The following is an 11,314-nucleotide window of genomic DNA, read 5'->3' as shown; positions in this document are numbered from 1 at the left end:
AATAATTTTGGGTGACAGTAACTGTGCTTGGGCCACTGTGGATTTATTACATGGAATTTTTGCCAGAGGGATCACAATTTGACACTTCAAGATGCTGAATTACAGGTAACTGAAATGGGAATTTTGTCCCAACTCTGGTGCCCAACAGGAGTGGATGGTTTGGCAGGGAAGGAGCAGTTGGAATCCTTCCATGTTTTCCCCTGTGTCCTTCCAAGGAGGGAACCTCTTGTTTAGGAATTATTGGATGTTTTTTTCTTTTGTTACCTAATTTCACAACCTCAATCTCCAGGAAATGAAGAACAAATAACAAGTAAGAGTTGAAATTTTAACTTTACTGCAAGGTTAATGAAAATTGAACAGTAACTTAGAAAACGCATGGAGAAGCTTGGAAAGCTGGAGTCAGGACTGACTGCAACAGGAGTTTCACAAACACTCACCTACATTAAGATCAAAACCACTGTGGCACAGTGTTCATCCAGCTCTGAGGAAAGAGCATGGAGAGAAGGTCATGCACAAGGAAAAAGCTTGTTAGAGTCACCTCCTGAGCAATTACAGCTGTAATCTCTCCTGAATTTCATCCCTGGATGAGAGGTTCAGTGCAGGAATGTATGAATCAAGGCTGACACACAGTGCTGAAAGTTTTCTCTGTCTCCATTAAAAAGTCCTGGCCCAAACTAGAGTAGATTTAAGAAAAATGGCTAAGAGTATCAATCTAACCAAAATAGAATTCCTTTTCAGTTCTACAAAGAACAGCTTTGAAGGCAAATGTGTTTGTGAGGCTTTTGGCAACGTTCTCTCACAACAGTCTTTATTCTGTGGCTGCAGCAAAGAAACAGAAGTAGAGAGGAAGTTCCAGTAAGGTCTTAAAGGGATTTTTACAAGAAGCTCAGAAATGCATATTGAGTTCACAAACTGCTGCTGAGCAGGTGGAACAGTGGCAGCTTTAGCAAAAGCTAGCAAATACCGCTAAAGACTGACTGACAGCTTTGAAAATTCCTAACAGGCATTAATCAGAGCTCTGAGATCATGGTGATTGGAACAGCAATTCCTCTTAAACAACACAAGGGAGTCCCAAGCACACGACAGGATTTGACAGCGTACACAGGGATCCAGCAGGGCTGTGGCACCAAGGTCCTGCTGTGCTCTGGGGTTTCAGCAGGTTCAGTGGCACCAACTGGGGGCTTCAGCAGGTTCAGTGGCACCAACTGGGGGTTCCAGCAGGTTCCAATGGCACCAAGGTTCTGCTGTGCTCTGGGGTTTCAGCAGGTTCCAGTGGCACTTGATGGACTGGGAAGAGCAGGCTCTGGGACACAGAACACACCACGGCTCATTCACCCTGCATAAGGACCAGTGAGGGCTGTAAATCAGGTACAAAATACAAGGCTGGCACCACCCTGTGTCTGCTTCAAATCCAGCCTGTGCATTCCCCAAACAATTTGGGAATTGTCCCACAACGTCCCCCTTTCCCTTCCTTTCTTTTCTTTTCCTTCCCCTGGCAACTTTATCACGTGCTCTGCCCTCAGCACCCTCTCCCCAACTCACTTGCCCTTGAATGGGTGACACACAAGGGGGTTTAAAATCCAATTTTTCCTCTTGTCATGGAGTAGCCCAGCTTGGCCTCGTTGTTGATGAAGGACATGAGTCCCAGGTAGGTCTCGATGAGGATGGGCCGCTCCAGCACCAACACCCCGTTAGCACTTCCTGGCACTGGGCCCTCCTTGTGGGCTTTCTTCACAGCCTGGATCAGCTGGGTTTGAAAGTTTTCCAGCTGGAAGAAAAGAAATCACCTTGCTTTGGCATTGTTTTACAAGCTATTAAGCAGATAGGGAATGGTGAAGGATTACCATTAAAGCTGTCAGGGCTCTGTGGGCTATGATAGTCACAGTCTGATATTTAACCTCAGTGATTCAGTTAGTTTCACACAGGACACTACCCTGTTTAAGTCACACATCAGCAAAGATTTACCAATGACCAGGTGTTAATTTCTGACTCTGGTTCTGCCCTGCTCACTGACGTGTTGTGCTTAACAGTGTTCTCATTTTAGGCAAACCTTCAGAGGGAAGCACCAATTACAAAAAGAACAGAGAACCACCTCAGTGAAGGTTTTCAGTGAGCAATTAAACTGTTAATTAGCTGGCAGTCCTAGATTAAACATCCATCAGCCTGTCAGGTAAGTAAGAGCACAGCCCAAGATCCATTTTCTTTTGGGCTTTACAGGACTCTGCACCTTTGGAAGTTTTGGCTTCCTCTGTGTTTCACTCAGTTATGGGTGGCTGGCAGAAGTGGGCAATGGGGCCCCCTTGCAAATCAAAATTCGGAGACTGGAGAAAGAGAACTCCCAGTCCCACCTGTGATGTAACTGATTTTGATTAATTGATGTGTTGTGTTGAAGTTGTGTTTATCCTATGAGTTCACTGAGGTGCCTGGAGCAGCTCCTTACCCGGCACAGGGACGAGATCTTCTCGTCAGCATCAGCCATGGGGTGCTCGGTGAAGGTCACGTAGGGGATGTTGGTGGACCAGGGGTTCCACCTGTTGATGAAGGAGGCTCGGCTTTGCTTGTCCCACTGGATGCGGATACCGACGCCTTCCCTCCTGCCAGTGCACAATGAACGGGGTAAAACTTGGCTTTGAGCGAGGTTAACTAAAAATGGTCTGTCTGAAAAAGACCTGCTTGGAACCAGACGCTATCTTGAAATACAAGTGATAGTAAATTTTACTGAAGGAAAGAAATGCAGTAATTCCAGGCCCTGGAACGTGCAAAGGGACATTCTTATGAGCTGAGAGCAAGAAGGGGAAGCACCTGGGACGCCCTGGCCATCCTTCACAGCCTATGACTGCCCCTGTATCCTGCCACTCACAGCTTTCTACTCATGCTGAGGTTATTACTACTTACTGCATTATGTAATGGTGATGAGTTTCTGCTCCCAAATCTACTCCTCTTATCTTGAAAGGCCTTGAGCAACTTGCTGTTAGTGCAACTACTCACCACCCCAGCAAAACAGCAGCTACCCTGAGGAGCTGTAGTAAAGTTCAGGAGTTGTTTGCAAAGTTAAGCAAACAAAAGGAAGAATTCTCACACCATTCCTGTGGTCAGACTGTCAGCTCAATCCGTTCCCAGTAACCTGTGCCTGTGGCTGCTTACTTGTTGAGAGATTTGGGTGGGAACACAAACTCCCCCACAGAGATGGTGTCCACAGCACTGAGGGCAATCCTGGTGACGTGCTGGCACTGCAGGCTGATGAAGTTGTACTTGCAGACCAGGAGGGACCAGTCTGTGATGAGGACAAGGCGCTCCTTCTCGTTGTTCCAGTGATCGATTCTGGGGAGAGAGCACCGCTGAGTCTAAGTGGTTTTGACTCATGGCTAGGAACACTCCAGAGCTTGGCAGAAAGGAGAATTGCTGAGGAGAACAAATCTGAAGTCTTGGTGACGCTGTATTTTCTGTCATTTTGCTTTGTATCTGCAGGGCTGATGCTCTGTGCCCTGCTGCACACACGGGGCTTTGGCTCGGTTTGTTGAAGCTGTGCCTGTGCTTCACTGCAGGAGTGGGACTGGATTTCATAAGGGGTTAACTGGGGTGTGTTGGTCGCGATCTGGAGGGCCGGGTTATAAAGAAATAATGAAATAATGATGGCTGCAGCCAGCCTGGACCATGGAATAATATTCAGCAGGTTTAATACCGAATAGCGCTGTGGGCTGTGCGGCTCCGGACCAACCCCGAGGCTGCCCTGGCTCTCACCTCCCCATCCCAATCCCATCCCATCCCGCCGCGGAACTCACTCGGTGAGCAGCCACACGCTCTGCACCTCCCCGTCCTCTGCGGGCAGCACGACCACGCGGATCTCGCTCACCGCCTGCTCGATGGTGCCGGGCTGCGGGGGGACAAGGCAGAGAGGACAGGGCAGCGGTCAGGGCAGGGCAGGCGGGCAGTGCCCGCGGCCGCCCCCGCGCCGCTCCCGTTGCGCACCCGGAACACGAAGTACTGGCGGAGGCGGCCGGCGCGGCCCGCGGTGCGCACGCTGAGCGGCCGCAGCGTCTGCCGGGCCGGCGGTGCCGCGGGCTCGAAGGGCGGCCCGGCTCCCCCCGGCACCAGCGTGGCGGCCCCGGGGCTGCCGGGGCTACCGGGGCCGCCGGCCGGGCCGGACTCGTCCGCGTCCCGCAGCTGCAGCATCGTGGCGGCGGCGCCGGGCGGGCGCTCCGAGCCTTCCGGGGCGGAGCGGGGCGGGCGGAGCGCTCAGAGCCGCCTCTCGCTCCGCGCCGCGCCGGGAGGCGGCACTGCAACCCCGGCCGGGACCCGGCACTGCAGCCCTGCCCGGGATGCTCGGCCGGGACCCGGCGGGATGCGGGATGAGGCCCTGGTATCGGGTGTTGTCACGGTCACACAATGACGGCTGCTGGGACCGTCGCCATCGCACACCCAGCGCTGTGCACAGCATTGAGTGCTGTCATTATCGCTTGCTCAGAGCTGATTAGGTACCAGGTACCGTCACTGTTACATGGCCAGGGCTGTGTCAGGTGCTGTGACCATCGGACACTGGGTGTACAAGGTGTCAGGTGGTGTCACCATCACACAGCAGGGTGGTTGATGCTGCCACATCCCCTGCCCAGAGCTGTATGAGATACCCAGTGTCATTGCTGTCACACACCCAGGGCTGTACAAAGCGGTTGTTCTAAGATCTTCTTTGATGGGAAGGCCTTATTGGCATCTTGGGCTTGTGACAGGTCAGTTGCTTTTTAATCTTAGCTGCTTGGATAACGTGACCACTCTTCACTCTGTTATAAAGTTAATTAGGGTCTCCTGTATGACCGTAGTGGTTGGCACAGGATTTACCAACCTTAGATTTGCTATGGCTAAGTCATTATCTTATCATTAGTCATTATCTTATGGCTAAGTCATTTGCTATGGTGCTGTCATTATTGCTTGCTCAGAGCTAATTAGGTACCAGATGCCATCACTGTCACACTCTGGGGCTGCACCAGCACTGGGTACTGTCACCATCACAAACCTGGGGCTGTACCAGGTGCTGGGTGCTGTCACATCCCCTGTCCAGAGCTCTATCAGGTACCAGGTGTCATTTCTGTCACACACCTGGTGCTGTAAGAAGTCCCCGGTGCCACCATGGTTGCACACCCAGAGGTGTTTGAGGCCTGTCTCAGCCCTGCTGTGAATTTTCAGGGCTAAAACAAGAACCCACACACATCACACAGTGTACAGTGGGAGGCCCCGAGCTCAGCCAAAATTATGCTCTGCTCTGCCCAGGTGGTCTGGGCAAGACTCACGTACCCATAAAGGAACAAGATGTGTGGGTCTACAGAGGCCAGGCAGAGCTGATCTGGGTCAGATGTGCAAAATCCTTAAATATCATCAGGACAGAGCTCAGGGAGGTACCAGAGGAGGGTGGGATAGGCACAGGATTGTGCATGGAGAGCCCTGGCGCCCATATCGCATCCAGAACAGTGATAGCAAAGATTAAATAATGCTGGGGAATGAATGGCACGTTAATGTTTCAGTTTCTGTGGTCTCTGGCATGGCTGCAGATATTATCATCAGTGTTTATGGAGCTGTATCATATCTTGGACCCCTTTCAGGGCTGTTTTTCACAGAGCCAAAGGATGACATCCTCAGCAGGCAGCTGGGAAATGATAGAAAATTGAAAACATACTAAATTGACTTCACAGACAGGGTAGGATTTCAGATATCTGCCTTTCACATGTGTCCCGTGAATCCCCTGCTCTCCACAGCCCTTGCTCACATGGGCCTCTTTAGGTGGGAAACCTCAATAGTGGCTTTAAAGGGACTTTAGAAGGACTGCAGAGCTGAGTTTGGGCTGGGTCACTCCTGGCTTTAAAGGGGCTTTAAAAGGAGTACAGAGCTGAGTTTGTGCTGGGTCACTCCTCAAATTTCATCTTTTCCCATTGGACCTTCCCCTTCTCCCTGCAGGCAGCCTGGCTGGGGTGGCTGTGGCTGGGACAGTGGCCATGCCAGGTTGCTGCAGCGAGTTGTGACAGCCAGGATTGTCACCTGGGGCAGTGTGGCAGCTGTGGCTGCACCGATCCATCCCCATCCTTGGCCTCGTGTCCTGGAGAGGGAGCCCAACTCCCAGCTCTGCCCACTGGGAGCAATCCCTGGAAATCTAACTGGGAGCAGCCTGTCTCCTACTGTAAGGAAGTTCTAACTTTCTAATCCCAGACAGAAAAAGAGAGGCCTGGATTTATTGTATCCTGGAGCTCTCTCTGTTGTTATAAAACATCTTTATGTAGCTGCCTTGCTTATCAAGGAAGAATGAATGATGTTTTCTTCCCATCCGTTAGGCTTGGCTGATATTTTACTGCTAAGTGGAAGCATTAACCCCCCTCACCTGCTCTTTTCTCTTACTTGAGGATTTATGGCACTGCTGTGACCTTGGGAGGGTTCTGGTGTAAGGAGCAGCTGCTTCAGTTTTTTCCAAGACCCAGCAGCTTTTGGGCATGGCCCTTGGGGACTTCAGCCTTGATTAATGGTTGTCCTTCAGCCACAAAATATACCCATGAAACTATCCCAGCCTCCCTCCTTCTTATCCTGCTTCTCTGATGGAAATCAGCACCTGCCCCAAGCCAAGCAAGCTCTGGAGGGCAGCTCAGAGGTGCCCAGCTGCTGCTCTGGTCCCTCCTGGCCCTTGGGGAGGGTTTGTTTGAGATGTTCAGTGCAGCATCCCTGCTCTCCTCCTCCCCATCCCACTGTGCCAGCTGCTGCGTGCAGTTGGAGGTGTCCCCGCCAGCAGAATTTCCTTGGGAAGCAATCAATTTTATCTGTTGGAGTGCATGGGGAAGGTTGAATCTCTGTGGGATGTTTTTTGAGCTTCTGGGAACGGGATTTCTGCTGGTGTGCCCGCACACAGCCTTGGGTGGTGCAGGAGAAGCAGCCCCGAGGCACCGCTGCTCCATCCCTGCATCCTCCCCCTCCTCTGCTCGGGGCTGGGCACCGCTCGTGGGAGGGATTTCTGACCGGCAGCGGGGAAAGAGGCATGTGAGGGAAAGGAGCTGGACCTGGGGAAGGCAGGGGGAAGTTTCCTGACTGCCCTGGCCCGCAGGGAAGCTGCTCTGGTGCGTGTGTGTGTGTGTGTGCCGAGCTCCTCTCTCCCATCTCCGGAGGATGCGCTGAAGGATCACCCTGCCTGCTTCGGGAAAAACCCCTGCGAGGTGAGAGTCTCCTGCCAGAAGAGCACCCCTCCTTCCTCCTTTTTCCTTGCTGGATTTCAAAGTGCCTCGGGAAGGGGATGGCAGCTCCGGAGCAGCTCAGCCCGCTTGGGGCTGCTCTGCTGGGCACAACCCAGCTCCTGTGAGCCCCCAGCTCCTCCAGCTTTGTCAGGCGGCAAATCCCAGGAGGAAAAGTCACTCCAGTGCGTTTCACCGCGAGCAAACGAGCATGAGGAGCCGGGTTTGGCCCGGGGAAAAATCCAGCTGCAACCTGCGCTGTGATTTCCAGCGGAGTGAAGAAAGTGGCTGAGCAGAGAGGGAGGAAGCATCCAGGAAGGACAAATCCGCTCTCCCCCCTGTGCTGCCATAGCTTTGTGCTCTGCAAGGACAGACGGACACGGGAGCAGGAGACTCCCAGGATTCCCGGGATAACCGCTGGAAACACCTGGAGGGAGGGAGAGGAGCTGGGATGGAGTTTCCTGCCGTGGCACTGTCGCTCATCGTGGCGCTGCGATTGTCCCCGCTGGCTGCTGGCACCAAACTGCAGCCCCACATGTGAGTAGGAAGAAAAGAGTTCCAGAGGGGTTGGAAAAGCAGGGGCCAAATGCAGAGTTTTGAAATCAGAGAGTGAAGGAGCAGTCGTGGGTTTCTTTATTTACTTCTAGATGTGCAGAAAGGGGAATATAAAATTGAAAATTTGAATAGTCTTTTCTTATAGGAGGGAACTCCTTGGTTTAGCTGAGGAAGTTGTTGTGGGTTTTCTTATTTACTATTAGATGTCCAGAAAGGGGAATATAAAATTGAAAATGTGGATAGTCTCTTCTTGTCGGAGAAAACTCCTTGGTTCAGCTGAAACTTTTCTGAGTGCAAGACATGATTCCTGTGTGAATGCTTTGCCCTTTCTTCCACGACCTGCTGCTTTTACTTCACTTCACTTTCTCATCCCGCGTTCCTCCCCGCCCGCTGCTGTTACTCCAGCAGCACGTAGGCTGCTCTCTTTAATTACATTTTACAGTTACAGTTTGGTGTTAATCATTTGGCTGCTCTGGAAGACTTCCTTGCAAATTTGGCCTCCTGCCAGAAGATGGTCTCTGAGAGCCAGGGGATCACTGGAATTCCCTTTGTCCATGGAGAGGGGTGCAGACTCCAAGCCGCCCTCCCCGAGGGGTTGAATTCTTTACAAAAAAAGCATGTCCTTTAGCAGATAAAGGTTTTGGAAGAAGCAGATTTTTCTCCCCACGTCAGGGTTTTGTGCTCCTGCCCTGGCTGTTGCTTTCAGGACTTCTTGGATGGGGCACTGGAGCAGAGCCCTGTGCCAGCACACCAGGGTTGGAATTGAGCAGCCTGGTGAATTCAGATGCCAGCTGTGACCTCTAAGCTTCACCACGTCCAAATGAGTTATTTTCACTTTTTTTTTTAATAGAAAGCATCTCTAAGAAAACTCTGGCTCCTGTTGGAAGCAGCAGAAGCAGCCCCAAATACCAAGTGGCTCATGGAGTCTGGGACAAATGTCTTCACTCTTCATCCTTAGTTAAACCCACTGACTTGTGCTCAGAGAAAGAGTTGGGATTAGAGAAGAAACAAAGTACATTTCTTTGATTTATTGGAATTAGCCTTGCAGCCCTTAGCTCTGAATGAGCATGAAACCACCCCTGTGGCTGGTGGGCCTGGCACTGTTTCTTTTCCCTGCAGTGATTAACTCATTGAGGGGTGGATGCAGAAGGTTGCCCAAGCCTTTTCTGGGGGAAATCCAGGCAGGGGAACGCTGCACCCCTCACAGCTGTGACCCCCGTCTTGGTTTGAACAGACAGGTGTCTGCTAAGGAAAGCAGGAGCCTTCCTTGAAATGGAAAATGTAAACCTCCTCCCTCTGAATTATTATAATTTTGAAATTAAGGGGCTCTTAGGCAAAGATATGGGTTGAGGAATAACAGTTCTTTACTACAAAAAATTAGAAAAATACAAGCGCAATAGTACAAAAAGAAAAAACACTGAGAGAGTCAGAATAGAGCTGCCCCCTGTGTGTCAGGGTGGTGTCCCAGCCCCATCCCATGGGGGCTCAGCCCTCCTGCAGTGCCAGCTGTGGCTCTGCTGCAGCAGGGATCCTGCACAAGGGGGGAGTTTTCCTCTGCAGCTCCAGGGCTGCTGCAGATGGGCCTGATCTTCCTCTGGGAATCCAGTGGGAAAGGCTGTTGGTGTTTTTCCAACCCTCAGATGGTATCCAGGTAGGAAAGCTTGGCTCTGCCCCTGGGCGGAGCATCTCCCCATGGGATGCTGGAATTTGATCTGCCATGCAGGGACACTCACTGGCCATGGACAGCAGAGATCTCCTAGCTAAACCTGAGACACCCCCTGCATCCCTCTGCATCCCCTGCATCCCTCTGGCTCTCCAGCATCCCTGACAGCCCTTTATTTCTCTGTTCCAGGCCGAACGTGTGCGCCGAGCAGCAGCTGGCAGTGGTGGGGCTGCGGCAGCCGTGCGTGCAGGCGGCCCGGCTGTGGCAGCAGGACTGCGGGGGCCGCCGCTGGTGCGCGGGCCACGAGCGCAGGTGGGTGCTCCTCCCTCCACCCTGGGCCGCTCCTGCTGGGAAACGGGGGATGGAAACTTCCACAGGCACTTACAAAACATGAAGGGTTTCTCTTAGAAGAGTCTTACTTCAGTAAGACTTGATAAAGTTGTATTTTTCTTAACACTGATGTGACACTGGTGTTCACAGGGGTTCTTGAATGAGGGAAGAGATGAGGATCTAACTCCATGTTTTAGAAGGCTTGATTTATTATTTTATGATATATATTACATTAAAACTATACTAAAAGAATAGAAGAAAGGAGTTCATCAGAAGGCTAGCTAACAATAGAAAAAAAAAGAATGATAACAAAGGCAGCTGTCTTGGACTCTCTGTCTGAGCCAGCTGACTGTGATTGGCCATTAATTAGAAACAACCAACATGGGCCAATCAAAGATCTACCTGTTGCATTCCACAGCAGCAGATAATCAATGTTTACATTTTGTTCTTGAGGCTTCTCAGCTTCTCAGGAGGAAAAATTCTAAGGAAAAGATTTTTCATAAAAGATGTGAAAAGATGTGAAAAAAGATGTGTTCATTTCCTCTGTGACACACTGAGGAAAAAGGGAATGATTCTAAAATATTCACCTCTTATGATAATAGGAGATAGTAAATAATAGCAATAAATAATAAATAATAAATAATAAATAATAAATAATAAATAATAAATAATAAATCTGTAGTAGCAGAAAGCCCCTGAATGGGGAATAATGAGTATTGACTCCATGATTGCAGAAGGCTGATCAATCTACTGTACTACATTATATATATTATATTTATTATATCATATATTCTAGTTATATTATATTATATTATATTATATTATATTATATTATATTATATTATATTATATTATATTATATTATATTATATTATATTATGTTATATTCATTATGTGTATTATATTATTATCTCTATTATATTTATTTTTTCATATAGTATCATAAAATAATAAATTAGCCTTCTGAGAACATGGAATCAGATTCATCATTCCTCCCTGCCGTGCAAATATAATAAAAAGGAACTTTTCTTACCTGTGCAGCAGCCAAACTACAATGTGCCCAAGCTGCTTCCACCTCCACCTGCTCTTCCGGCCTCACTAGGGAGTTACAAGCCTTTGCAGAATAAAAATGGTAGTTTGTCGTTTCAAAGAAACATCTTGGACTCAAGACAGCTTTTAAGTCCTGACTTTAGGAATTCCTCCTTACCTGTAATTGCTGGTAATTACCCTGGTGATGAGATCTGTGTCCTGGTAACAAAGGAGAAAACAGAGTCTGACTCTTGGCTGTGTTTGCAGGGAAGGCTTTGAAAGGATGGGTGCCCTGTCTGCTTCCACTTCAAAGGCTGGGAGCTCCTCAGCCCCAGCAGTCCCTTCAGCTCCTTAAAGGATGGGCTTGACACCACAAATCAAGGGACTGAAATGAAATAACTTTCTGTTCTGGTGCATTACAAATGCCAGAACAACCCAGTGCTAACACTGTTCCTGATAGAAGCATAGAGGGGAACCCACTGAGGGTGGAGTTGTGAAATCCAGACAGGGAAAGGACTATCAGCAGAGCATTCTCTGAGTG

The 11,314-nt window shown here is 49.9% G+C and overlaps 2 protein-coding genes across 4 annotated transcripts in view; one reads left to right on the top strand and one right to left on the bottom strand.

Annotated features, from left to right (window-relative positions):
• Positions 1-311: 311 nt before the first annotated feature.
• Positions 312-4,229, bottom strand: TPRG1L (tumor protein p63 regulated 1 like). 3 transcript variants are annotated; one of them, XM_074558559.1, is made up of 6 exons: positions 3,970-4,229; positions 3,783-3,874; positions 3,145-3,321; positions 2,441-2,594; positions 1,543-1,768; positions 312-1,336 (listed from the first exon to the last, which is right to left on the bottom strand). In XM_074558559.1, exons 1-5 carry the CDS (start codon positions 4,171-4,173, stop codon positions 1,574-1,576), a joined length of 822 nt encoding a protein of 273 aa, XP_074414660.1. In that variant the 5' UTR covers positions 4,174-4,229; the 3' UTR covers positions 312-1,336; positions 1,543-1,573. The 3 variants fall into 3 exon arrangements, with proteins under 3 accessions (XP_074414660.1, XP_074414661.1, XP_074414659.1); XM_074558560.1 differs by having other exon boundaries at positions 312-1,303; XM_074558558.1 differs by having other exon boundaries at positions 312-1,768.
• Positions 4,230-6,711: 2,482 nt separating this feature from the next.
• Positions 6,712-11,314, top strand: part of MEGF6 (multiple EGF like domains 6) — a 91,980-nt gene continuing 87,377 nt past the window's right edge. The window contains exons 1-2 of the mRNA XM_074558550.1: positions 6,712-7,733; positions 9,604-9,726. Of these exons, the coding sequence (XP_074414651.1) occupies positions 7,648-7,733; positions 9,604-9,726 (209 nt within the window). The 5' untranslated portion in view covers positions 6,712-7,647. The remainder of the gene's footprint in view (positions 7,734-9,603; positions 9,727-11,314) is intronic.

Source organism: Zonotrichia albicollis, chromosome 25 (genome assembly GCF_047830755.1).
Source record: "Zonotrichia albicollis isolate bZonAlb1 chromosome 25, bZonAlb1.hap1, whole genome shotgun sequence".
In the NCBI taxonomy this organism is placed as follows: Eukaryota; Metazoa; Chordata; class Aves; order Passeriformes; family Passerellidae; genus Zonotrichia; species Zonotrichia albicollis.
The sequence above is the reverse complement of the archived record's forward strand: the minus strand, read 5'-3'. Positions and strand labels throughout refer to the sequence as shown.

What these genes read in the sequence shown, in the direction of transcription:
- TPRG1L (XM_074558558.1), bottom strand. Translation starts at nt 4,173, where the DNA reads ATGCTGCAGCTGCGGGACGCGGACGAGTCCGGCCCGGCCGGCGGCCCC. An exon ending in GCCAGTACTTCGTGTTCCGG is followed by an intron (nt 3,875 to 3,969) that starts GTGCGCAACGGG and finishes GTCCCCCCGCAG; the next exon opens with CCCGGCACCATCGAGCAGGC. An exon ending in AGCGTGTGGCTGCTCACCGA is followed by an intron (nt 3,322 to 3,782) that starts GTGAGTTCCGCG and finishes CTCTCTCCCCAG; the next exon opens with AATCGATCACTGGAACAACG.